The following is a 24,638-nucleotide window of genomic DNA, read 5'->3' on the forward strand; positions in this document are numbered from 1 at the left end:
TATACTGGATGCAACTCCAGATTGAAGTTGAATTGTACAACAAGGACACACCGATCAGTGTGCATTGCCTTGGTTACAAGAAGTAACTAAAGGAAAACAACAATGAGAGGTGAGGTGATTATTACACTAATTGTGAAAAACCTCGACAGTAATAGCAATTTGGTGTGTAATAAAGAATAGTAGAGTATGTGAAATAGTAGTGTATGTGAGAGAGTATAAGAGAGGGCAAATGATGTATCTCTGGGAGCATAGTAGTATGTGTGTGCGAGTGTATTAGTGTGTATATGAGAGTGTAGTAGTATGCGTGAGAGAGTATAAAAGTGTGTGTATGAGACCATAATATATGTGTGAGAGAATAGTAGTGTGTATACAAGAGTACAATATTGGTTGTGCATGGGTATGACTGTCCGTAGGAGAGTAAAGTTGTGCACGAGTATGATAATATATGTGAGAAAAAGTATGATTTACTTCTCAAACGACCTCTCGTACAAATGACCGAAATTCCTCCCACAAGTCTTCGCTTTGTTTCCCTTTGTTAGTAAGCAGTAGCCCCCCTTTTTCTGTCCCACTTGAGGACCAGAAAGGGGCTGGAGTTTGCTTCTTTTAAGCCAATGAGCATATAGCTCAGGCCTGGCCCAACTGTGTTCAAACAGACCAAGTGACTGCTGAGGATTAATGAGGAACCGTTACATCCCACCAATACAGTCAGCAGTGTTTGGCACGTAGCCGAAAAAAAGTGATTAATTAAAGTTGCTTTTTACTTCATTTGAAAAGTGATTGCAGATAAGGAGTTAGCATGTCAAGTGAAAAAAACACTATCAGGTTAGAATGTCAAATAAAAAAAGGCAAAATCCTGAGTCAAAAAATGTATACATATTTCTTAACTTGTGCAATTTTGAGAGCTTGCAATTTAACAGCTGAGACAATCCATAGCCATTTTTTCTTTTGTCTTAAAACCACTCCAGTATTTCCTTCTTTATTCCTGTATAATGTCCATTGCTGCGGCTGCATCGGCTCGCTACAACGGGTCAGGTGCAATCGACATTTCGTTCTGTGTACATTGTTACACAGAATGACAATACAAGGAAATTATTATTATTATTATTATTATTTCTCAGTACAAACGCTCCGCTACTTAAGACCATTCGACTGACGCAAAACGATAGGAACATTTTTTTCGGGATATCGAAAAATATCCGGACATTGCTGTAAGTTAGATTTTGTATTGTGTGCACCTTTTTCCGGGTCGAGGACTGTGCTTTAGTGCTTCTTTCCGCCACGTGGCGCTGTGAGAGGTCACCCAGCATCCACCCTGAAGAAGAAATCAGTCTTCCTCTTCCTAGTTCTTGTGTAATCATTCTATACTGTAGCTCCAGCACGCTAAGAACATTTTTATTGTTAAATATCTCGTGCATCCATTCAATATGGTTGGTGTAAAGTGTAAAGAAGAGGCGAGCCGTTTCTTTTGAAATGAAAGTGGAATAAGAAAGCTTGATGCGGTTGAGAAAATGGTCGGATAGCTTTTTTTTCGTCCAATTTTTACCACAGAGGAGGAAGTCGCCTAACTCTTCCAAAAGTAAGTTGAAATTAATTAACTTTATTTATCTTTATAGTTAAGTCATGTTTATCTGTATAGCCCTTAATCACAAGGAGTCTTAAAGGGCTTCACAGACAACAGAATGTCAATGCCTAATGTGTAGCTTTGTTTTTCAGTACTATGCTTTATCATTAAGCCTGCTTTGTAACGTTATAGAGTATATTATTTTATTAAACGTTTATTTTTCAGTTTCAAAACAATACAGGTTACTTATACAAGCCTTAAACATACTTATATAAACACTAAACATAGATTCCTTAAAAAATATAGCACTGAAGCAAATTACGAAAAAATTACGAAAAAATTACGAAAAAATTACGAAAAAATTATGAAAAAATTAAACTTAGTAAGTAGGGCAGTGTCCGTGCTTAGAACCTTCAACTGCTAGGGTCATCGGGGAACCGCTTGCATTGGTGTGTCTTGGGCAAGTATAGCCTGACGGTTCCCAAGTTTTTTGGGTAGAGGTTTCCCCCCCCCACAAAATATACATTACAGGAATAATAAAGATAAAAAACTAAACTAAAAATATATTTTAAAAAAATTAAAAAATAATCAAATATGTTTCTTCTTATTGTAATAAAATTGGTTTAAAATGACATTAGTGCAATGCAAAACATTTTAATTTTTTTGAATGAATCATAAATTTGAAAAATAGTCCAGAAGAATTTTTATTCTTTTGGAAAAAATCATGTTATCCATCCATTATCTTCACCGCTTATCCTGAGTAGGGTCGCAGGGGCGCAGGAGCCCATCCCAGCTGTCTTCAGGCAGTGGGCAGGGGACATCCTGAACTGGTTGCCAGCCAGTCTCGTTCTCTCTTTTTCTTATTTACTGTCTTTTTCTTTCTTTCTCTTGGTTTTCTCTCTCTTTTGCTCTCTTTCATTCTCTCTTTGTTTATTTATTTTTCCCTCTTGTTCTTCTCCTTTTCTTTCTTTCTCTATTTTTTTCTATTTCTCTCTCTTGCTCTCTTTCTCCCTCTCTCTTTCTTTCTCTTTGTCTTTTTTTGTTCATCTGTCTCTTTCTTTCCCTTTAATCTACTAGTCCGACCCCCGTGAGAGTTTATTTTCCTCCCATGTGGCCCCAGGGCTTAAATAAGTTTGACGCCCTTTATACAAGGTGTGGGTGAGCCAAACGGTTGCTATTGTGCTTTTATGTCAAAGAAGTTTGAAAATTTTAAGTAAGATATAATAAAGTCTAACATTTCTTGTCCGCTGGGAGTTCTTTGGGAAAGATTACAGCTTCATACGACGGATAAACCTGTTTAAAACATGTATATCGGTCACAAAGCAGCAGGTTTCCTGTCACTCTTTTCCTTTCCAAGTTTCCTGCTTTTTACGCAGTTGAACATTCCTTAATATTGACTCATTTGTTCAACAAAAAATGGTAAGAGTCACACTAAAGAAGAAAGAATATGTTTAGAAAATGCCATGCAATCAAATTTGCTAGAGGTGAAATGACCGTATTACCGTAGGTTTCCTTATTGGATCATTTGTTTTTAATTCTAGAAAATGCCCCAAAATTTCGTTGTGTTTTTAACAATATATGAACAGGTGCTTTTTTTAAATACTTGTAGGTTGAGAAATTTGCATTTATTTTACATAACATGAGAGGGAGTTGACATAATTGTCGGCCATCTTGCTGCTTTGATTACCCAAAACCTCGTGAAGGTTTGGGAAAGTAATAATAATAATAATAAAATGTGAAGATGGGTCAGTTCTCGTTTCTGTAGTTTGTGTTTTTGCTTGTGCTTTTTAGCACGGAAGACACATCCACATTTAGTGATCAAATAATGCACAATGCCCCTTTAAAACATTTTTTATTTCTAATATGCCGACATAATATTGTGGTTACATTATTTAAATTGTGCGTATTACTAATAAAATTGAGTAATTACTTTAAAGTAATGTATACTTAATTTAAAACAAATGTTTAAAAACACATTTGAAAATTGGTATTTGTCAAGTGGGTAATCATGAATCATAATTTTTGTGACATCTACAAATAAAGCATAACACTGTAGTTATTAAATACAGGTATTGATACTTCAAGGCACTTCAAGGGACATTTAAGATATGAGAATATATAATAAAGAGCAACATCTAAGCTAAGTAAAACCTCCCTTCTCATTGGAAAATGATGAAATAAAATATTCTTTATGACATTTAAGTATTATTTTACTGATAAAGTGTTGAAAAAGTGCTTAAGAAAAATAACATAAAATGGGCGTTTTGTTTTACTACAATGGTTGGTTGGTTGGTTGGTTGGTTGGTTGGTTGGTTGGTTGGTTGGTTTATTGGTTGGTTGGTTGGTTCCCTTAGCCACAAGGGTAGTAAAAGCACCATTTCCTACTGTGCTACAATTTCTATTGCAAGTACAGCCTGGTGGTTTACTACAGTATGAATAAAGATTTTAAAACACTAAATCAAATTAAACTATTATGTTAAGAAAAATAATGATCATAATTAACATTGTTTTAGAAAATTCTAGAGGTTCTTAGTCAAACCTTGGCCAGGGGGGAACTAGGCTGGAAAATATGATCGATGCAATGATTCCTGCATTCTTAAAGGTGTTCTAAAACACTGGTTCTCAACTGGTGTGACTTCAGGACCCAACATTCTACCCCACTGACAAGGTGTGAACCAAATCAAGAAAGATAATTCCCATTCTCAAATCTATTAAATGAAAGGCACTTTTAACCAGAGATAGCAGAAAAACAAAATGACCAGCAAAACCAAAAGGACTTCAAGTAATAATATTCTGTTAAATGTGTAATTAACTGCATTTTCAATGAAATCCGAAACGTTTCATATCAGTAGCTTCGGACATTTTTAACAGACTCAACATGAACAAACATGAAATTAAAAATTGCAATATTTTCGTTGGTCTTGGTTTCTTTTCTGGTGTTCAGTCGACCCAAAAATTGAAACTGCCCTCGTGAGGCCATGATCCATTATCCCTGATTGCATATCACTGTGAGCATTGACAGGCAGAACACACTTGTTACGGAAGTCGTGTTGTCCTGGTCCGCCTACAATGAAATGCACTTTGATGTCCACGATCCATTATCCCCAGTTGATTATTTCTGAGAATGGTGGCCGAGAGAGCAAATTTTTGTCAAGGTTGGCAGCTATTGTTTGCTGTTCTTACCGCCTAAAATGAACAGCACCTGTGCGGATGCGATCCATTATCGGGAGGGCTACTTGGTGGATTTTTGCATATTGCTGGGGTTCTGGTCCCCATTAACCCTAACAAAAGGCTTACAGTATTTGGTTTTACCAAGCACGGAACATGTAAACAAATTTTACCAGTCGTTTTCTGTGGTGTGAATTGACAGGTGTCAACTAGCATTTGTACGGCATTATCGCCATCTCATGTTAAGGAGTGTAATTGACTCTCAGTTAATATTTTTAGCTTCCCGGTATTATTTTGCCAAGGCAAAGGCCCACAACCCACTTTTTGGTTCCTGTGCCACAAGGTGAGAAATATTTAATTAGATGTTTTGGTGAAAATGTTACCTTATCTATCACGAAATTATTCGATTTCACCCCTCTAACTCTATAGAAAATATAGTTAGTTTGTTACGATAACTTTTTTCGTTTTTGTTTTATTTTTAAACCGTTTTTCTTAAAAAGTAAAAATTCTCGTTCATCTATATAGGTGTTTTGAGGAGTGGGATCATGTCATGTTTTATTGTATTTATGTTTTTAATTCTATTTTGTGTGCGTGTACTTTACAGTACCGGTACTTGTTTTTTGACGTTCCGTTATGATGGGTGGGGAGTGGTGATTTTCTTATTGTGTATAATTATTTTTATGCATCACTTTGAGTTATATTTGGGTGTCCAAAAAGTTCTGTACAAACACATTTTAATACATTTGATTCGTGTTTGAAAATAAAACCCTGCAAATGTAAGCTTGAAAGCTCTTTGATGTGTCGTCTGGCTGTGAAGTGAATGAACCTGTTGCGTTGAAGTTTTAAAGACGCTCAATAAAATCTGTTATTGAACCAAAAAGAAAACAATAGCACTCACCTAAAGCTCCTGTTAAAACAGCCAAGTGATAGAAATTCATTATTTATTCCGTCAAGCGCAGGCATTTATTGACATTTCTAACGGTCTTGACGAGGCGACTGCCAATAAAAAAATGGGAAACTCTGATTGTCCTGAACTAACGGGACGGACCGTACCACTTCATGGTGAGTGGGGGGTGAAACTGGGGGAAGGGTTTCTTTGATTAAAAACGTTTACACTCGCCAAAACCAAAACGACGCCAAACAAAAAAATAAATAAACATATCGTAGAACAAACTTTCTAACTGTGGGAAACTCTTTTCATCGCATTAGGATCATCACAGACAACGACAAGAAAAGGGAAACATAAATTAAATGATCCGAGTGTGGTGAACAAACAGTTGACCATTTTCTAAAGATTTTACCCATCCTTTCGAAGGTTTTTGGATTTTTGTGAAACCGTCGTAGCAACCTGCTCCAACGTTGTGCCCGCGGACACCAAGGGTGCCCCCTGGGGACAGTTGAGGTGCCTGCAGACATTCCCTGAAAATAGCTCACCAGTGCTGGATAATTGTGATTTTCTAGTAAAATGATTAATTTTCTTGTTAATTGGTTGGCTGAGTCTATTTAGCCCTATTTTAAATATTAAACCTGGTAAGAACATAGTAACAACATAGAAGTAGCATGATCAAGTCAAGTCACATTTATTTATATAGCCCTTTATCACAAAAATGTCTCAAAGGACTGCACAGGATTACAATTACAAAATTACACAATTACCTGATCCTAAACCAGCATGACGATAATTTGTTATTTAAGAATTTCAAATGAATAAATTCCATTCACCGGTTTCATAGACCAAGAAATGTATTCAAGTGTTAACAAATATTTTTAAGCAATTAATTAAGAGAATATGACGTGTACTTTTCTTTCTTTTCTCTTTTTTAGCACAATAAAAAATATTGAATACATTTGGTTTCTTTTCACGATTGTGTCTCACATGTTGTTGATTATTAGAATTTGTATACTTTTGCGAGGCAATGTAGCACTTGTCAGACACCGAAATGCAACGCAAAGTTTTGTATAAAAACATCTAATTGAGAAATCAGATGACATACGACAAAGTACTCGATGTTGCCTATCTTTTCTTTACACTATGTATCTTACAAATTTTACAAGTGTATAAAATACATTTGAATGTATTTTTGTTTATTGTTAGGCTATTTGACAAACCCTTGGATTTTTTTATCTTATTGTATTTTAGAATATTGTGTTGTTTTGAGCACTGTTTGTGTATCTGTCCAAAACTTTAATATTTGAATAGAGGAGGAAATAGTATATATTTATATATTTTTAAATCCAGTTCATCAAAAAACTAAAGAACTGATTTATCGATTTTTAAAATAAGCATTAGTTACAGCCCTAGAAAATAAGAATGAACCTCAGAACCTGTGTTTAAAATCGTCGGATCAAACGGATGTTTTCAAAGCTTTTAATGATATTGAGGTCAATTCCACAATTTTTGAAAATATCACAGCAAAGGTCAAGTCAAGTCATGTTTATTTGTAAGCCTTTAATCACAAGGAGTCTCAAAGGGCTGTACAAACCACACATTACTGCAAACTACAGATTATTATAAATGATGGTAAAAACTAGAAACATACCTTTTTTTCTAATGAAAACTTGGGGTTCGAGCTTTCATTTCCTTTGCCTGTATGGCCACAGAATTACATTTTCTGCAGGCCTTCAAATACGAGTCAAAATGGCAAATATTAACCGGCATCGGCCCTCCAAATTTAAAAAAAAAACGTCTGGCATTGAATGACTTTAATGTCGAGTAGAGAAACTATTAGTAGTCACAGTGATCATTGTGGCGATCACGACTTCCCCCATAGCGAAATGGTTGATCTTCAGAGCTTTCACGACCTCCTCTGTAGTTGTTTCCATCTTCAAGGCGATCTCCGCTGCCGCCATAACGTTTACGCTGATCGTTGAGCCTATCGTTGCTGTAGCGAAGGTGCTGCTCCTCAAGCCTCTCGCGAATCCCTCTATAGTCCTTCTGATTGTCCAGTCGGTCCCGACTCCCTCTGTAGTCCTCCTGATTGTCCAGTCGGTCCCGACTCCCTCTGTAGTCCTTCTGATCGTCCAGTCGGTCCCGACTCCCTCTGTAGTTCTCCTGATTGTCCAGTCGGTCCCGACTCCCGCTGTAGTCCTTCTGATTGTCCAGTCGGTCCTGACTCCCTCTGTAGTCTTTCCGATGTTCGAGCCTGTCACGACTTCCTCTGTAGTCATTCGGGTCAAAGTGGTCCCGGGCTCCGTGGTACCGATTTGGCTGGCTATCCTGGTCTCGATCGCCGAGGTGCATACCACTATTGGACCCATGACAATTGTCCTCTTCCTGTGTGATAATGGCAGTTCCAATGTTCTGACCGCTTTGAGGAGCGGAATCTTTGTATTCCAACTGGCTTGTTTGAGCATGAGACTCTTCATCCTGATATCGAGTTCCCGCTTTAGGAGCATCTGAAAATTCTATTTCTCTGGGCGGACTGAATCACGAAGAACAAAAACAGCAAAAGGTTAAGAATTGTTTAGTGAGGCCACCTTTCAGATTCTGGATTCAACGGAACCAACCCTTCAGGATCCTTGCTCTTTTTAGACCTTTTCTTGTAGCAACAGAAGATGAGAACCCCAAGAAGAAGAAATCCAGCGACAACACCAACAACAATACCCGGAGTGGTCCCGTGATTCATGCTACCTAAAATGTATAAGAAGTGCAGTTATATACATACAGGATATTTTAGAATAGAATTGTCTCTATTTTCATTGATATCAACACGATGAAACATCATATGCAACAAGATAAGACACAGCACTCCATGGAAATCATGTAATAAAGTCTTTAAAGAGAAAAATAAGATAAAAGACGGTCAGAATAAATTGGCAAAAATATTTACAACGTAGTGCTTAGAGATTGGCCCAAGTTATAATAAACATATAATGAAAATAGTGCAATTAAAAGAAGTGCAAAAACATTAGCAGCAACAAGTAAATTACAGATAAGTTGCAAAATACATATTTTCACAGTTTTGCGCCCTTGTTAAGTGAGGTGATGGCCGTGGGCAAAAAACTGACATGTTATTTGTTTTGTGACGCCTTGTTTGTTTGGCACTGTTTGTTCCCATGGGGAAGCCCTCATATCTCTGTCTCGAGAATAAAGCCCCACGGTCGCTTCTGATTCCTGTCTCGGTGGTGAGGATGAAGCCCCTCGGCGGCTTCTGGTTCCTGTCTTCACGGAAAGCTGGAAGCCCCTTGCCCACTTCTGGTTCCTGTCTTGGCAGTGAGGGTCAAGGACCTTCAGCACCGGAGAGGGCCTGTTTATTGTGGATTCTGAAATTATTTGTCTGGCTTTTAAGGGTTGGGTTATCTCAGGATCTGGCACGCCACCTTCCCCGTGATGGCGCCAATTGGGTGTGAAGCAAGACACACCTGAGCCCAATCTCCAAAACCCTTTCCATAATAATCTAAAGACTTTATATTGACTGCCTGGACAGCCCACTGGGACGGGCCATTGCATTTCCATTTTGTTCCTTGTTTCTGGTTCGGATGTTGTCAGGTTTGATTTTGTTTGAACATGTTATTTTTTCTGTGACCCCTTCTTTGTTACATTGTTCTTGGTTTGCTTTTGTCCGATGACATTGGTTTTACGGTTTTTCAAGGAATTTGCTTTCTGGAAGCAGTTCACAATAAAAGTTCTAGGCTCAAAGTACTTCCAGTGGTAACTAAAATGAAGCTAAATGTTACATGCCCTCATATTACAAAATGGCGAGCAGGATATTGATACTCACTGGGCATCACTGCTAATGTGAAGTTGCAGCTGTCGGAGCCAACTCGATTGGTCGATTCGCAGATATAAAATCCGGACGTCTCTCTTGAAATGTTAAATAGAGAAAGCGTTCCATCCTCTAAAACAAAGAAAAGGTCAGGAAAAGTAAATGGTTGTAGTTTGTTCTTTGTTGAATACCATGACTTGATAATTGTTTGATAGGTTTTTTTGACATGTTAGGACTAACAAAAGTTAAGGAATGTGAATTATTGCTGATATTACTCATTGATGGTCACTTTAGATACCATTGAAAATGTCCTCAATGTATACATACTCTCTGTAGTCTTGGGTGGAAATGCTCTGGGCTTGTTTTCTACGCTGTAGCTTTTCCACATATAGGTAGGTTCTGGGGAGCCTTCCTCAGACATGCAGGTGAGGGTGATATTGTGCCAATATTCTGCTGTTCCCTGCAGTCTGCATGAAGGCTTAGAGGGAGGAACTGAAAGAGGAAAACAAATTAACATTATAATTTTATAAAACCAGTACCGGGCTGTGGATTCTACACCTAGGCCTTCAGCTCCAGTCTGAATTAGCGATTCCTATTCACGACCAAACTGGCTGTATGAAAAACCCAAGTTTTTCCAGGTCTTGGAAGAGAAATTTTCTATTTTATCTGTGGGCCCTAGGGGAAGGACTTTGGCCGTCCTTGGCCCCGTCACGAGCCCAGTTCTGTGGGTCTGGCAGCGCTGGACGCGGAGCGCAGTCCGCTCTGGAATCCGGCAACAACGTAAACTGCTCGAGAGGGGAATGGGAGAAGGGGAACACAAAGGGCTCCGCACCACGCCGCGCGCAACACTTAAGGTCTGTCTTTTGTAACAAAATCTAAGTTAAACAAGACTGTATAAACAGAGACAAAAAAAAACAACGAAGGGTGAATTAAAAAAAGTTAGCGAAAAGAAGATTGGCTTTACACCAACGAAAGAAATTTGGAGTCGAGTCGGGCTTGGGCTCTTGCATGAGATTTTACCTCGAGGCTGAAAGTGGCGGACTATATATTTTCTTGCTTGTGAAAGGCTTACTCGCTTTGGAGTTGCCCAACCTTTCGCTATTAAATCAACAGAACAATATATTTCTTTGTGCAGCTCTGTTTCTTCAAGTTTTACAGCTGTTGGCCCAACCCTCGCCAACCATAGTTTGAGAAATTGGTGACATTTCCCAAAGCCTGCTAATAGGTGCTTAAACGCCAACTCGAAATCTGATTGGCTAAACAGACAGCTTTCTTGAACACTGACGTTTTAAGTCTCACTGCCTTCAGAAATCTGTGAAGGACTCTGGGTGGATTACTGAGCCTAGCAACAACTAACGGCTTAAATGTGATTGGTTTCATGCTTCAGCATGAAAGCACAAGTCTGGAAGTAGCACAACCAGGGAGAAGCAATGAAAGGAAGTTGATGGACAATTTGAAATTATTTATAACTTACTAATGGACGATTATAATCATTGAATCGGATATTTTTCAGGCCAGCAGATAAGGCCTTGCAAACCCTGACGGCTTACTAATGCAATGTAATATCATAAAACAAGTCAAGTCAAATCATATTTATTTGTATATTCCAGGGGTGGTGAACAAGTTTGACACAAAGAGCTGACATTTTCGACTGTAAGAGTCAAAGAGCCACACCACGCACTGACCTGCCATGACAGACAGACACAATTAATCAAGCACACACAATTAAAAACATATTATTTCCCATAACACACTCCTCTCCTTACAATACAAGTATTGTTCTTGTGTAGATTTCAAGGAAAGGAAAGTGTCCAACCTCAATACACACACACAACAACAACAAAAAAACTGAACATGAAACAATTCAAAGAGCCACAGTATATATAAAATATGATGAGGCTCAAGAGCCACGTGTTCGCCACCCCTGGTATAGTCTTTAATGTCTTAAAGGACTGCACAGGCCACAATAACACCATCCCCTGATCTGAAACAACTATGTGAGCAAGGAAAAACTCAAAGACCCCAGCATGAGGAACAAACAAACAAACCTCTTACCCAGCACTAGAAGGGAAGCAGAGGCTGCGGTGATTCCTTCGTCATCATTTGGTATTTTGACGCTGCACTGGAAGTGACGGCTGTCCTGTACTGTCAGCTTTGTTAGACGCAGTGTGCTTTGTCTTTTGTCAACATCCACCTCCATAAATGCCCGTCCTTCATACGGTGGTGCTATGTCGACTGCGTTGTTTAAATAATAGGTGGCCACGGTTTTCTTGTGAATGGAAAGTATACATACAGAAGAGTATTAATGTAACGCACACACAGCTTTTTAGCAAAAATCAAAATGATCCGAAATCCTCAGTCACTGCAGAGATTTTCTATGTCAAAATGGTGTAAATACATGCTGTCCCTTAAAGATCTAAAAGCAATGAATAGCACCATTCTTCGTCAACCGTACCATTCTTCACACCAATCTGTTGAAAGCACCTTGTTAATTGTAATATCAAATGTAATAAATGTAAATATGGCTCACCATTGGATCATCAACCACGTCTGGATACGCTTCCCAAGTCACGAGCAGAAATTGGAAGTCAGGATTTGCCGGAAGAAAAGAACAAGTTATGGAAATATCGCCACCATCTGCTGCCTCATATTCGTCCTGTGGGATTGAAACATGCAAACTCCTGCACGTAGGAAGTACTGGAATGAAAATGAAACAAAAACGGTTATCTTGTGTCAATTTGAAGTCAGACAGAACATATTTCTATACCTAAATTTGAATTGCATTGTCCTTGCTGATTAGTCAAAAATCCATAAAAAAGATATATGTCTCGAAACTCTTTGTTTGATGGCAGCCATGACAAACATATGGCCTGCGGTCTGGACCCAGACGACTCGGAGATTTAATCCGGTTTACAATGAATCCAGCTCCAGACTTTCTGTGCGGAGTTTGTATGTTCTCCCCGTGCTTGCGTGGGTTTCCTCCGGGCACTCCGGTTTCCTCCCACATTCCAAAAACATGCATTTCAGGTGAATTGGCCGGTCCAAATTGTCCCTAGGTGTGAATGAGCGAATGAGTTGTCTGTCCCCGTGTGCCCTGCGACTGGCTGGCAACCAGTTCAGGGTGTCCCCTGCCCACTGCCCGAAGATGGCTGGGATGGGCTCCAGCCCCCCCGCGACCCTACTGAGGATAAGCGGTACGGCTAATGAGAGATGAGACAATGAATCTCTTTGTATGTCAAATAATTAAATAAGTCTCCGTGTCATTTTTATTAAAAGATATAATTTTTTTAAAGCCCCAATATGTAATATTTTACCACTAGATGGCCCTTTTTTTCTGGTACGAGCAAGGGCCAATGATACACGGCACAGCGTGGCAGCAGATATCAGGCAAATATGGCGCCAAATTAACTGGGGATTCCACGGTGTAAAAGAAATACAAATTTCTCGACCTAGTATTTTTTTATACAAATTAGCATTGGTATAGTTCATATTTTTTGCCTAGTATTAATCCATCCATCCATAATATGCATCGCTTATCCTCAGTCGGGTCGCAGGGGTGCTGGAGCCCATCCAAGCTATCTTTGGGCAGAGGGCAGGGGGCACCCTGAATTGGTTGCCAGCCAGTTGCAGGGCACAGAGAAACAGACAACTCACTTGCTCATTCACACCTAGGGACAATTTGGACCAGCCAATTAATCTGACATGCATGTGGGAGGAAACTGGAGTGCCCGGAGGAAACCCACACAAGCACGGGGAGAACATGCAAACTCTGCACAGGAAGGATTGTAGCTGGATTTTATCCCATGACCTCAGAACTGTGTCGCAGATGTGCTAAACACTCATCTGCCGTGCTGCTGCCTAGTATTCAAATCAATATATTTTTCGAAAGTGTTTTTGAACCACTAGAAGGCACAAAATATTACACACTGTCTCTTTAAATAGATGAAAACCAAACGCTCTCTCCTGCTGCTCGAGGCTATTGTTAAGATTGTATTACACAGGGAGATTTTTAAGGTATATAACTGCATTCACTAACTTACAAAAAAACAGTAAACACATTCAATGCTGTGATTTTAATACCTAAGGTACAGTATGTTACTAATGTAGGCTGAATGATAAAGCGTGATACTGAAAAGCAAAGCTAAACATTTGGAGTTGACATTTTACTGATGCGCACCCCCTGAGAAAAGTAAGTCTGGATCCGGCCCCAGAGCCAAACTGAATTTGACATCCCTGTTTTATAGAAAAAATATATATATGTGTGGATAATGACAATATAAAATAATTGAGTAATCCATTTGCTTTACAAGTCTTTTCATATAAAAGCAAATTCACCTGCTTCCGGTCTAGTGCAAAACCGTCGGGTTGATAATTAACAATCAGGATCATATAATCAAGGAGTGGTAAGGATTTTGAGAGAAGAGCGCAAAAAGAAACAAATTGAGCGTACCGGTTAATATCAGAAGTAGATATCGCCATTCAAGTCGCATCTTTGCTGACATTCTTCAACTCAAATGAGAAATAATAAGAACAAAGTTTGTTTCTGTTAGACAAAGACTTCTAACCTTCTCAGTGATCTTTCAGTCTGAGTCAAGTGTGGAGTGCTTGACTCTTCCAGGTAATAAGTGAACTCTTATGAGTCACCTGACACCCAACCACCAATAAGAGTTTCATAGAAACTCTTCCACTCCTTGCTCCTCAAAATAAAACTGTAGAACTTTCACTATATCTACAACTATATCTGTGGATTGACCCGGTCAATTCAAGTACAGTATTATAATTTTGTGTAGTTACACGTATGCAGTAGGTAAAACACTAGATGACGGTCCAAACTTTTGCCACCAGATTGTGTCCATCCATTATCTGTGCCACTTCTCCTCACTAGGGTTGCGGGGGTGCTGGAGCCCATGACAGGTATATTTGGGCAGTGGGCAGGGGACGGAACTGTGCTTCCTCTAATATCATTAAAAATGTATAATGTATCATATACAATGCGTGTATTTTAGATTTACCAAGTTCTGGGTCGAATTCCACCTCCCAAATGCTGTTTACCTGTTTCCTGGACTTGTAAGATGCTTCTGAAATCGATTCTAGTGACCTGTGTAAACTTGTATAGTATGCCCTCGCTTACACAAGGTTCACTTCACACGGTGTTGCTACCTCACTGGTTTGCATTGTGCATTTGTCATGATTACTGATGTGACTCAGCTGTGCCCGCTCATTTGGCGCCAACCACCGCGGGTTCTGATTGGCTCCCTGTCAGTATTTAAACCCAGTCCTGTCTGTCCCCTGTTGTCAGTCCGTCTGCGAACCTCAGTGTATACTATGCAAGCCTTTTTTCGACCCTGACTCACAGCTGTCCTCTTTTTGCTCCCGTCTGTCTCTGGCTACAACCTGTTTCGATCCTGACCATGTCTACTCTCCCGTCCCGGCTTACGACCTTTTTTGTCCCCGACTACGTCTACTCTCCCGTTCTGGCTTACAACTCGTTTCCGACCCCGACCACACCTTGCTCTCCCAGTACCGGCTATCAAACAGTTTTTCCGTCCCTGTCACCGCCGTCGTTTGCTAAGGAAGATCCACTTCCGTATTTGGATCACAATCAGAGTACGAGAGCGACTTGCTTCCGGCGTCCAGTGAGCATCAGATCGCAGGCGCTGCCTTTTGTCTTTCTTTCAATAAAATTGTGAGAAAATGTTGCGGGATTGGGTCTACCCTGTGTGCTTGTCGTTCTGTAATCTGATTGGCTAAAGAGTCAGTTCCCATTGATGACTACAATTATTATTTGACCTTAGAGTAGTTTTATTTAAAATAAACAAGGTTTATTCAGACCTTTTATTGGGTATAGAAAAAGGGAGAAAGGAAGTGTGAGAGAGCGAAAGAGAAGCAAAAATGAGAAAGACAGAAAAAAAGAAAGAAAGAGAAAGAGAGAGAGAAAAGAAAAAGAGAGAAAACGGGGGGAAAAAGAGAGACAGAATATTAAGAGAAAGAAATAAAAACAGAAAAAATAGATCTGTGAGGCCCTTTGAGACTCTTTGTGATTAAGGGCTATACAAATAAACATGACTTGACACCAATGTTCCCTCTAATTTTCCACGGGTCTGAGCGTTCACACAAAGTCGGTGAGCAGCCTTGAAACAACAGTGAGCAACCATAATCCCAAGTGTGGCAAGATAAAAAATTATCAAACATGTCCAAAACTTGACATCAAGTTACATTTAGCTGAGTTTCCGGCAATGCAAAATATTTTTTTCTCTTGAATGAATTGACTCATGTACTATTGCAAAGGTTGTACGGCCTACAAACGTCGTTTGTTCTTCAATTCTTTCACAAGATATCCATTTCTTTTTATTTCTTGATATCTTTTGTCGCATTATATTAACATTTTTGGGGGCTTATTTAGTCGGTTGTAAGATACAGAACTGTACTTAATCACATTTTTTTAGTGGAAGTACAATGTTGGCAACAAGATTCACTTGATATAATTGAAAATTATTTGAATGCAACACAAACGTTTTCTTCATATTTCTGTGTTTTTTTTCTACTTTTTTTTAAATTCCTTTAAAAAAATCTCATTGTGTTTCTTTTTTCTTTTTGTTCTCTATTTACTTTTTTCTTACATTTCTTTCTTTTCTTTTTTTCTGGCTTTTTTCTGAATGTTTCCTTCTTTTTTCTCATCTTTTTGTTTATTTCTTTCTCAGCTTTTCACTACTTTTCATTTTGGTATTTTTTTTCCTTTTTTGTTCTATTCCCCCCTTCCTTTAAGTCATTGTGTGCATACTTTTACATAATATTTGGTCATGTTGGGATTAAAGAAGCAAAAACAACCCGAAGAGCCGTTTAGGACCCGAAAGAGCCGGTTCCTTTTAGTGAGCCGAGCCGAAGAAGCCGGTTCCCCGACAAACTCTACTAACTTTACCCAACTTCGTTCTCCTTCGACTCGACTTCAAAATACCGCATTTAGGACACAACGTCAGGGGAACCCGTGTATTTTTACCTTCATGCACTCTAACTTTGACTTGAGTCGCTTCTTAATTCACGTGTATTGTTAGGTAGTAATTTTGAGCCCTCATTTTTGTGCGCTGGCTAGATTTTCCTGTGCGCTGAGAATGTGCGAGCAGTGCGCAATTGCGCACGCGCGCAGCTTAGAGGGAACACTGCTTGACACCCTGGACTGTTTGCAAGCCAGTCGCAGAGCACACAGGGACAGACAACTCACTCGCTCATTCACACCTAGGAAGAATTTAAACCAGCAAATAATTATATTTTTCCTTGCACAATTCTCTGGGAGATGTGTAAATGTTGCAAAATCTTCTTGTATCCCATTTGAACTTTTCAACAACTTCATCCCGGACCAACCTGGTGGGTTCCTTGGTCTTCATAACACTGTCATAATGCTTAATAATGTTGTCTGTTAAGGTGCAATCAAATTGAGACTTAATAACATATAGCTGCACTCTGTCATTGTTACTCATTTAGTCTAGGTCAAAATTGGACAATTCAGAAGTCATAAGGGGACTTATGGAGTCCTTTTGCTGAGCAAAGAGAATCAACGGCCAATATTTTAGCAATACCTGCTTTTCAGGGTGTTTTTTTTGTAAATATTATATAGAAGGTTGAAATAATTTGGTTCCACTTCACGGTTGTGTCTCACCTGTTGTCGATTCTTAGGAAATGTTCTTTTTTTTTAGCTTTAGGTTTGAAGTCTGAAATGTGGCAATATGACAAAGAGTTCTTGGGGAGCCAAAACTTTTGCTAGGCACTGTATTTACCTTTGGGTTGACATGTCCTATCATGCCTTGTGCAAATTTTGGTATTCACCATTTTTGAGGGCACGAGCGCAGAAAATTCAGGCGGTAAAGCAAAGCAAATGCTTTAGAGCAGACCTGGGCACTCCGGTTCTGGAGGGCCGTATGTTCTGCATGATTTTTGAGGTTTCTCTGATTCAATACAGGTGATTCCAATCACCAGTATCGTTAACGAGCACTTGCTAGCTTGCTAACGATGTTATAATTTGTATCACCTGAGTTAAAGAAGAGCAAACTTCAAAATCTGGCAGGACGTATGGCCCTCCAGGACCGGAGTGCCCAGGTCTGCTTTAGAGTTACAGTAAAGTATTTATATTTTGCACATATTTTGTGATAACTCTGTAATTTCTGTGTATCTTTATGAGTAAAAATACGCCAAGAATAATTTTCAATCCCAAACTATAACTAACTTAATTAATTGAGTGTTTCAATGAGAATTATAAAATTAATAAATTAAACACAGCAGTAGGTATTTTTTTTATTCACTGCCGTACTCTTCTACTTTGTGTTACTGTATCGTCTAATGCAAAAACCAGTGCCAAACGAGCACAATGTAGCAGCAAGATGAAAGGCAAACATGGCGGCAACTACTTGGTATGGATCTCACTATTTAAAATAAATACAAATGTTTCAAACCTATGACTATTTAAACAAATTACAATGGTATTATAGTTCATGTGTTATTGCCCGATATTCATATCAATGTTTTTATTTTTACTGAATTAAGGTTTTTTTGTACCATGAGGAGGCGCTAAATATGACACACTGTCCCTTTAAAGATGAGCAGGAATGTAACATTGTCCGAAATTTCAATGGGGTAACAAAGCAACGTTTGCTTCCTGACAAGTATATTGGCAGTGAATCTTGCCCCTTTTTAGAAAAATCTTGATTTGTTCATAGGTTTCACGAGATATGACTTCAATATGACTATTTTGTAATAAGCATGCTACTAACACAGCCAAATACCATGCAGCATTGATAATGTTGGCTTGTTTATGGGGGCTATCGTTAGCTTAGAATGGCAAAAATATTTTACAAATTTAGGAAACTAAAATTCCTTAATGTTTTGGCAAGATTCTTAATTGTTTTGTGTGTTGAAGTCAAGTCACAGACTTGACAGTGTTGTGCCAAGAAGTAGTAGCAAATGTGGGCCATAGTGACCCTCCAACCCTGTGATGAATACTCTCTTCAGTACATTGTGTTTGCACTCTGTTGCCCCCAAGTTCTTCTCAAATACTGTAGCTCTCCCACACTCTACTGGCACCACTCTGCTTATATAATAGACTTTAGTGGGTGGGGTGTGTGTTTCGTAGGGTGGTGTTTCTTGGGGGAAGTACAGCCAGGTGGCACCCATCCCTCTCCGGGCCAACAAATGTTTCAATCCAATCTCGAACAGGATACCTTTAGCACATTAGCCCGATGGAAACAATAGGGGCACCATTTCCTGTGGTGTGTCTTGGGTAAATAAGTAAGTACAGTACAGCCAGTGTCGAACCAGGGACCTTTAGCGTGTTGAGCGAATGTGCTAACTGCACAAATTGCCTTACCACTGAAGGATTTTATACATTTGACTATAAGGGATTTTATACAATGGAATACAAGTTACATTTATTGAGTGCAACGAAGATTTTCACTGAGTGGGCTTCAGGTCACGCTGTTCCAAATGCGGAATGTTTTAGCTGGGGAATTTTGACAACAGGACTCTGACAGAGGACGGCAGATGTTTTGAGAACAAGGCCCTGATGACATAGAAACGCTCTGTGTTGTTTTGAGTTTTCCAGACATCGAGGCAAGGTGGTGGAGTCGTGGAGCCCACGTGGGGGCTTTCCTGGCACGCCCATGGGAGGAGCCGGCACACCAGCTTGCAGAGAAACGTGGGCCGAGAGTAGGAAAGAGGAAGAACGAGAGAGGAGGCTTGACAGAGACTCAAGTGACAATAATTCGGCTAATTCGGCCATATTCTATGGAGTTCACTTAATTAAATTGTTCAAGAAATTAAATCTGCCCCCGTGTGGAAATGCCGGTCTCTTGTCCATCTTTTCCATCAAGAAACGAGCGCGCATTGTTAGGTGAATGTAGGTTGTGTTTGGTTAATGGAGTCAGACAACTAATTCGAAAAATTTGGTGAACGATACATTTTAATATTTAATTCCTAACACCACCAACAAGGGGGAACATACGTGTCTATTGAGGTTTATTAGGAACGACACTTTGTTCGATAGTTTCTATCATTGCACTCTAAAATGATATTTTGTTGCTATTCCCGGGGGAAAAGATAAGGTGTAGAGTTTTTAGTATTACAATTAACTATAAGGCGACATAATCACGTTTCGATTGAAAATAGTTTGCCAGCCATCAATTTTCTTTATGCTATTGTGCTCAGACCTTGCACTTTAACTTCCATTGTCGCTTGCTCATCAGTGGGTATGAACATTGGGCACCAAGCGATCAATTGGAAACACCGCACAGAATACAGCGATTTTATTTTTTTAAGCCGATAAGGATAAAAGAACAAACATTTAAAAAGTTTCTTAGCTGCAAATCAAATAGTAGAATACAGAAGACTCTTTTTGGTATGTTGTTGGTACGTTGGATCCCTTAACTCCTAGGGTCATTGCATCATTTCCTGCGGCGTCACTTGGGCAAGTACCGCCTGGTCGCGCCTGTCCCTCTCTAGCATTGTACATTTATCTTTTTTACCATATCGAAAAAAGACCTAAATCAAACAGTATGTTTAATGTTGTAAAGAATTTGTTGTTCCACTTTTCTATCCACATACTGTCACGGTTGCCGTGGCACCCAATTGGCCCCGCCTGTGTGGCGCCAGCTGCAGCTTGTTGTCGGATTGACTCCCTGTCCGTATTTAAACTCTGTCCTGTCAGTCCCTTTTAGTCGGTCTGTCTGCGAATCTGTTTTTACAAGCTCTATTTCTCCTATCCCGTGTTTTTGCTCTTGTTTGTCTCCCGCTACGATCCGTTTGATCTGGACCACGTCTGCTCTCCTGTCCCGAATTACGTCCTGTTTTGATATCGACCACATCTATTTTCCCGTCCCGAAATAACGACCCGTTTTTGATCTTGACCACGTCTACTCTCCTCTCCTGGCTTTCGACTTGTTTCCGATCCCGATCACGTTTTTGCTCTTCTATCCCGGCAACTGACCCGTTTTTTCCGTTCCCGACACCGCCATCATTCGCCACGGAAATACCACTTCCGCGTCTGAGCAACCTGCTCCCCGCGCGCAGCGATCTCCGGATCGTGTGTGCAATCCTTTCCCTTCTTCCCAATAAAACTGTGAGAAACGTTACGCGAGCGGGTCCTGTTTCCATTCTGGTCCTGACATACACCCCGATTAATCAATCAACCAACCGACCGACCAATTAATTAATCAACTGACCAAACAATCAACCGACCAATTAATTAATCAAACTATCAACCGACCAATTAATTGATCAAACAAACAAACGACCAATTAATTAATCAAACAAACCAACAAAGAAATCTAAACTACCTCATGAATCCAGATTTGTTTGTGTATACGTGACGTATAGGTTCCGAAACGGCTGGGCCAATTTTTGTGAAGTTTTACACAGTTGTACTTTAGGGCTCTGTGGGTGTCTTTAACTAGGTTTCATGTCAAGGCACCCCCAATAAATACCAGCAAAATTGATTAACATCTACTTTCGTGTGGTCTGGTTTTGTGGGGCATCTGACGCTCCCTGGCGGACAAAGTAGGTAATGCAGCTACAGACAACATGGCCGAGTCCTGCAACGCTTACTTGTCTCAGAGAATAAATTCCAACCTATTCTAAAAGCCTTTTCCATCAAAGCAACCAAAAAAAAAGAAAGAACAACCATCCATTTTCTGTGCCGCTTATCCTCACTAGGATCGCAGGGGCGCTGGAGCCCATGCAGGGCACACAGATACCTACAACTCACTCATTCACACCTAGGGACAGTTTGGACCGGCCAATTAACATGACATGCATGTTTTTGGAACACACACATGGGGAGGACATGCAAATTCCGCAAGGGGAGGCTGCGGTAGCAGGAATTCAATCCTGCACTTCAACATCATTGGGCACATTTGATAGGTAATGTAATGTATTATGCCAGTAAATAATTTGACATTAAGCAGAACAAAGTACAAAGTCCAAACTCAACAAACTCAACATAATAAAGAAACAAGACTTACAGCCCAGAGACAGTTTCTTCCCAGAGCCATTAACCACCCTAAAAAAGTGCACAAAACTGTAAAAAAAATATTTGTCTGGTGACTTATTTGGGTTTTTTTTCTGCTAATGTTATTACACGACTTTTAATTACACTATTATTACGATGCAATATTCTTTCATTGAAATATTATTAGAACTTGGGTCGTTCTCTTAGCACTACGTTGCAGATGTTTTTTTTTTGCCTAATTTCCTGTTTTATTTACCTTACTTTTCTCTATAAAGTCTTCATTTCATGTATACTCTGGAGTACCATGTCTAATCTTGTTGCGTACCATGTTTCACCTGGTTGATACCTACAGTGGTGGGAAGGTCACTTTAAAACTTTAATCTTATACCGATACTAGTTACCTATTGAAAAATAAAATCAGCAACGTAATCCAAATACCATATTATTGCAGTGATGTAACTTGATTACTTTCAATTACTTTACTATTACTCCAATACCAAATATGCTACCAAAACACAAAATGAACATAATGTAAATACAATTAGAAATTTTTGTTTTAGATAAACAATGTATTGTTGAAAAATAATTGTAGGAAACCAAGGTCAGGTATTTTCTTGAACAAACTCCCAAAAAATGTGTTTTTATTAATTTTAACATTGAAAACTCAACATTATTTTAAACAATCCAACTGTTTACTTTCCAAATACTATCAAAGTCAGGGATGTCATCTCTTGCTCTGTCTCTTTGGAGTCAGTGATTGAAATTGTAATAGACAGAATTCGTCTATCGGCGGATTATAGATATGTAAATATACTGTTATATAAAATTGTAATCCTGTAAAGTAATCCTTATTTTTACTCAACGTACCTGTAATTTGATTACTTCTGTTGTGTAACTATTACAGAATACAATTACACTTGTTGTATCCTGAATACGTCACACCGTTACATGTACTAGTCTGTTATTCCCTAAGCCGTGATATTTATCACAATAAACACAATTATATTCTATTGAATTGACTTTATATTCTAGTGAATTGAATTGTCTGCATTGTCATTGATATCAACCTTGCGAAACATTGTACACAACGAGATTAACCAATACATGTCACTCCTGGTGCATGTGGAATAGAGAATTTAAAGAGAACAAAGAGAAGAGACTATCAGGACAAAAGGCAGAAAAAGAAAATCTTAACCACATAGTGCTTGGAGACTGGCCTAAGTCAGGGGCGATTTTGGGTTAAGAGTTTTGGGGGTGCTGAGCACCCAGAGTGTCTGGCTGTTTAAAAAAGTGTTTTCATTTCACTTATAGCTCCAGTGTGTAATATTTGACCACTAGAAGGCACAGTGGTCTAATGCAAAGCAAAACTTTTTGGGTGTAAACATTGCCCTCATTGTCACTTTGTGGTTCCACTCAAAAATACCGGTACTTCTACAGAAATACATAAAAATAAAAACTACACAATAACTACAAAAATAAATATCAAATCTAGTGCTTAAAAACAGGGACCTCGTATAATATTTTGCTTTCATCCTGAAAACAAAAAAAATAGGATAGAATTTGCTACAATTACAATTCCAATTAGTACTACATTAATACTTTATTAGAAAATACTAATACAGAATTGTTTACTCCAAAAATACTTCAAGAAGACAACTACAGTAATATGACAAAGATACTACTATGGGAATACTAAAGAATCTATAAAAAATAATACAAAAATACTTTTTTAGAGATACATCAATTATACTTCTACTAAAATACTAAACAATATATACATACATAATACTAGAATAGAAAAAAAACTACTTGAAAAATATCACTACAAGAATACTACTATAAGAGGTCTAGAACAGAAATACTGCAAATTACACCCATGGTGCTACTACAAAAATTCTCCCGTGGAAATATCACAGAAATAATACTGTAACACTGTAGTACAAAAATACTACAGAAATACAACAGATATACAAAAAAACATTCAAAATAAAATAGAGATCGTGCAAAAATACAAAAAAAAAATGATTATACAGTAACACTACAAAAATACTATATTCAAAAAATTACTGTAATAATACAAATATACGCCAGATATACAACAAAAAATCTACTTTCAAAATACAACAAAATTACTATAGATATAATAAAAAATAATACTATGGAAATACTACAAAAATACAATAGTACAAAAATGAAAGAACTGTAAAACTACCAAAAAAAACCTACATAACTTCAATAAAAAAAACAGACTTCAGAAATACAAAAAGAAACTTGAAAAACCTACAGTAATACTTCAAAACTAAATAACAAAGGAAGTGCTTAAACAGGGACGTAATAAACTGTTTTGCTCTAATCGTAGTGCGTTTCAAAACCAATTTGATGAAACTGCTCTATTAAATAAGAGGTAAAACATGTCTCATGCGCGCCCGACTTCAAATAGTCGCCCACCCCTGGAGTAGAACATGAGTTCTAGTATGGATGCAAACTTGTCACGAAGTGGAAGGGGTGAGACCGGACCAGAACGGAGGCAGGAGGCAGAAAGGGAGAACTCAAGTGCGAGACGATCAAAACTTTTATTTACCAAAATAAAAGTTTTCCAAAAACTCCGGGACAAAACAGAACAAAAACATTCTTACACTCAGAATGGTCAGGTACAGGTTTCCTCCGACTTAAACTAAACAGGACAAGGCATAACAGAACAGAAAAGGTGTAATGAGCCAACACCCGCAATACCCACCACCCAACCTTAAATAGCAGCCACGCAATTAGCTGATCTGCTTCAGCTGGTGCCCAGGGGGCGCGGCAGACCGGTCGCCACGGCGACCATGACACAAACTATCAAGTAATAGGGGGCCTCAGAGCAAATTTTGCTTAGGGCCCCATGAAGGCTTGGGACTGTTATGGTCACCATGTATATATTTTCACAGTTTTCCTACAAAAACATTAAGCAACAACCAAAAAACTGAGAGAGAAATCCAGATAAGTCGCAGTTATTTGCACTTGTCTAAGGTGGCGATGACTATAGGGGGGAAAGCTGCATCCGAGCCTATTCATACCTGTCAACCTGTACGGTTTTGCCGAACAAAGTACGTTTATCATGCATTTTAAGACGTGTACGACGTACGAGAAAATCTGTACGGAAAAACGCAAATTTGTCAATTACGGGTACCATCCGGTATACACCGACTATCACAAAACGGCAAATCAATCAAGT

At 38.9% G+C, this 24,638-nt stretch overlaps 2 protein-coding genes across 4 annotated transcripts in view; both read right to left on the reverse strand.

The window, feature by feature from the left end:
- Nucleotides 1-5,759, reverse strand: part of ildr2b (immunoglobulin like domain containing receptor 2b) — a 37,997-nt gene extending 32,238 nt beyond the window's left edge. For both annotated transcript variants that reach the window (XM_088352554.1, XM_088352553.1), the window contains exon 1: nt 5,628-5,759. In XM_088352554.1, the coding sequence (XP_088208680.1) occupies nt 5,628-5,667 (40 nt within the window). In that variant the 5' untranslated portion in view covers nt 5,668-5,759. The remainder of the gene's footprint in view (nt 1-5,627) is intronic.
- A 1,448-nt stretch (nt 5,760-7,207) lies between these two features.
- Nucleotides 7,208-24,638, reverse strand: part of LOC148352954 (coxsackievirus and adenovirus receptor homolog) — a 32,836-nt gene continuing 15,405 nt past the window's right edge. Inside the window, exons 1-7 of one of the 2 annotated variants that reach the window (XM_088352945.1) lie at nt 13,886-14,010; nt 11,966-12,132; nt 11,491-11,704; nt 9,763-9,927; nt 9,451-9,567; nt 8,237-8,360; nt 7,208-8,151 (exon numbers count right to left, since the gene is read on the reverse strand). In XM_088352945.1, coding sequence (XP_088209071.1) covers nt 7,455-8,151; nt 8,237-8,360; nt 9,451-9,567; nt 9,763-9,927; nt 11,491-11,704; nt 11,966-12,132; nt 13,886-13,937 — 1,536 coding nt within the window. In that variant the 5' untranslated portion in view covers nt 13,938-14,010 and the 3' untranslated portion in view covers nt 7,208-7,454. Of the gene's footprint in view, nt 8,152-8,236; nt 8,361-9,450; nt 9,568-9,762; nt 9,928-11,490; nt 11,705-11,965; nt 12,133-13,885; nt 14,011-24,638 lie in introns of those variants that run through there. The other variant, XM_088352946.1, reaches the window with a different exon arrangement.

This window comes from Urocampus carinirostris, chromosome 14 (genome assembly GCF_059441175.1).
Source record: "Urocampus carinirostris isolate Australia breed hairy pipefish chromosome 14, RoL_Ucar_1.0, whole genome shotgun sequence".
NCBI classification, from domain to species: domain Eukaryota; kingdom Metazoa; phylum Chordata; class Actinopteri; order Syngnathiformes; family Syngnathidae; genus Urocampus; species Urocampus carinirostris.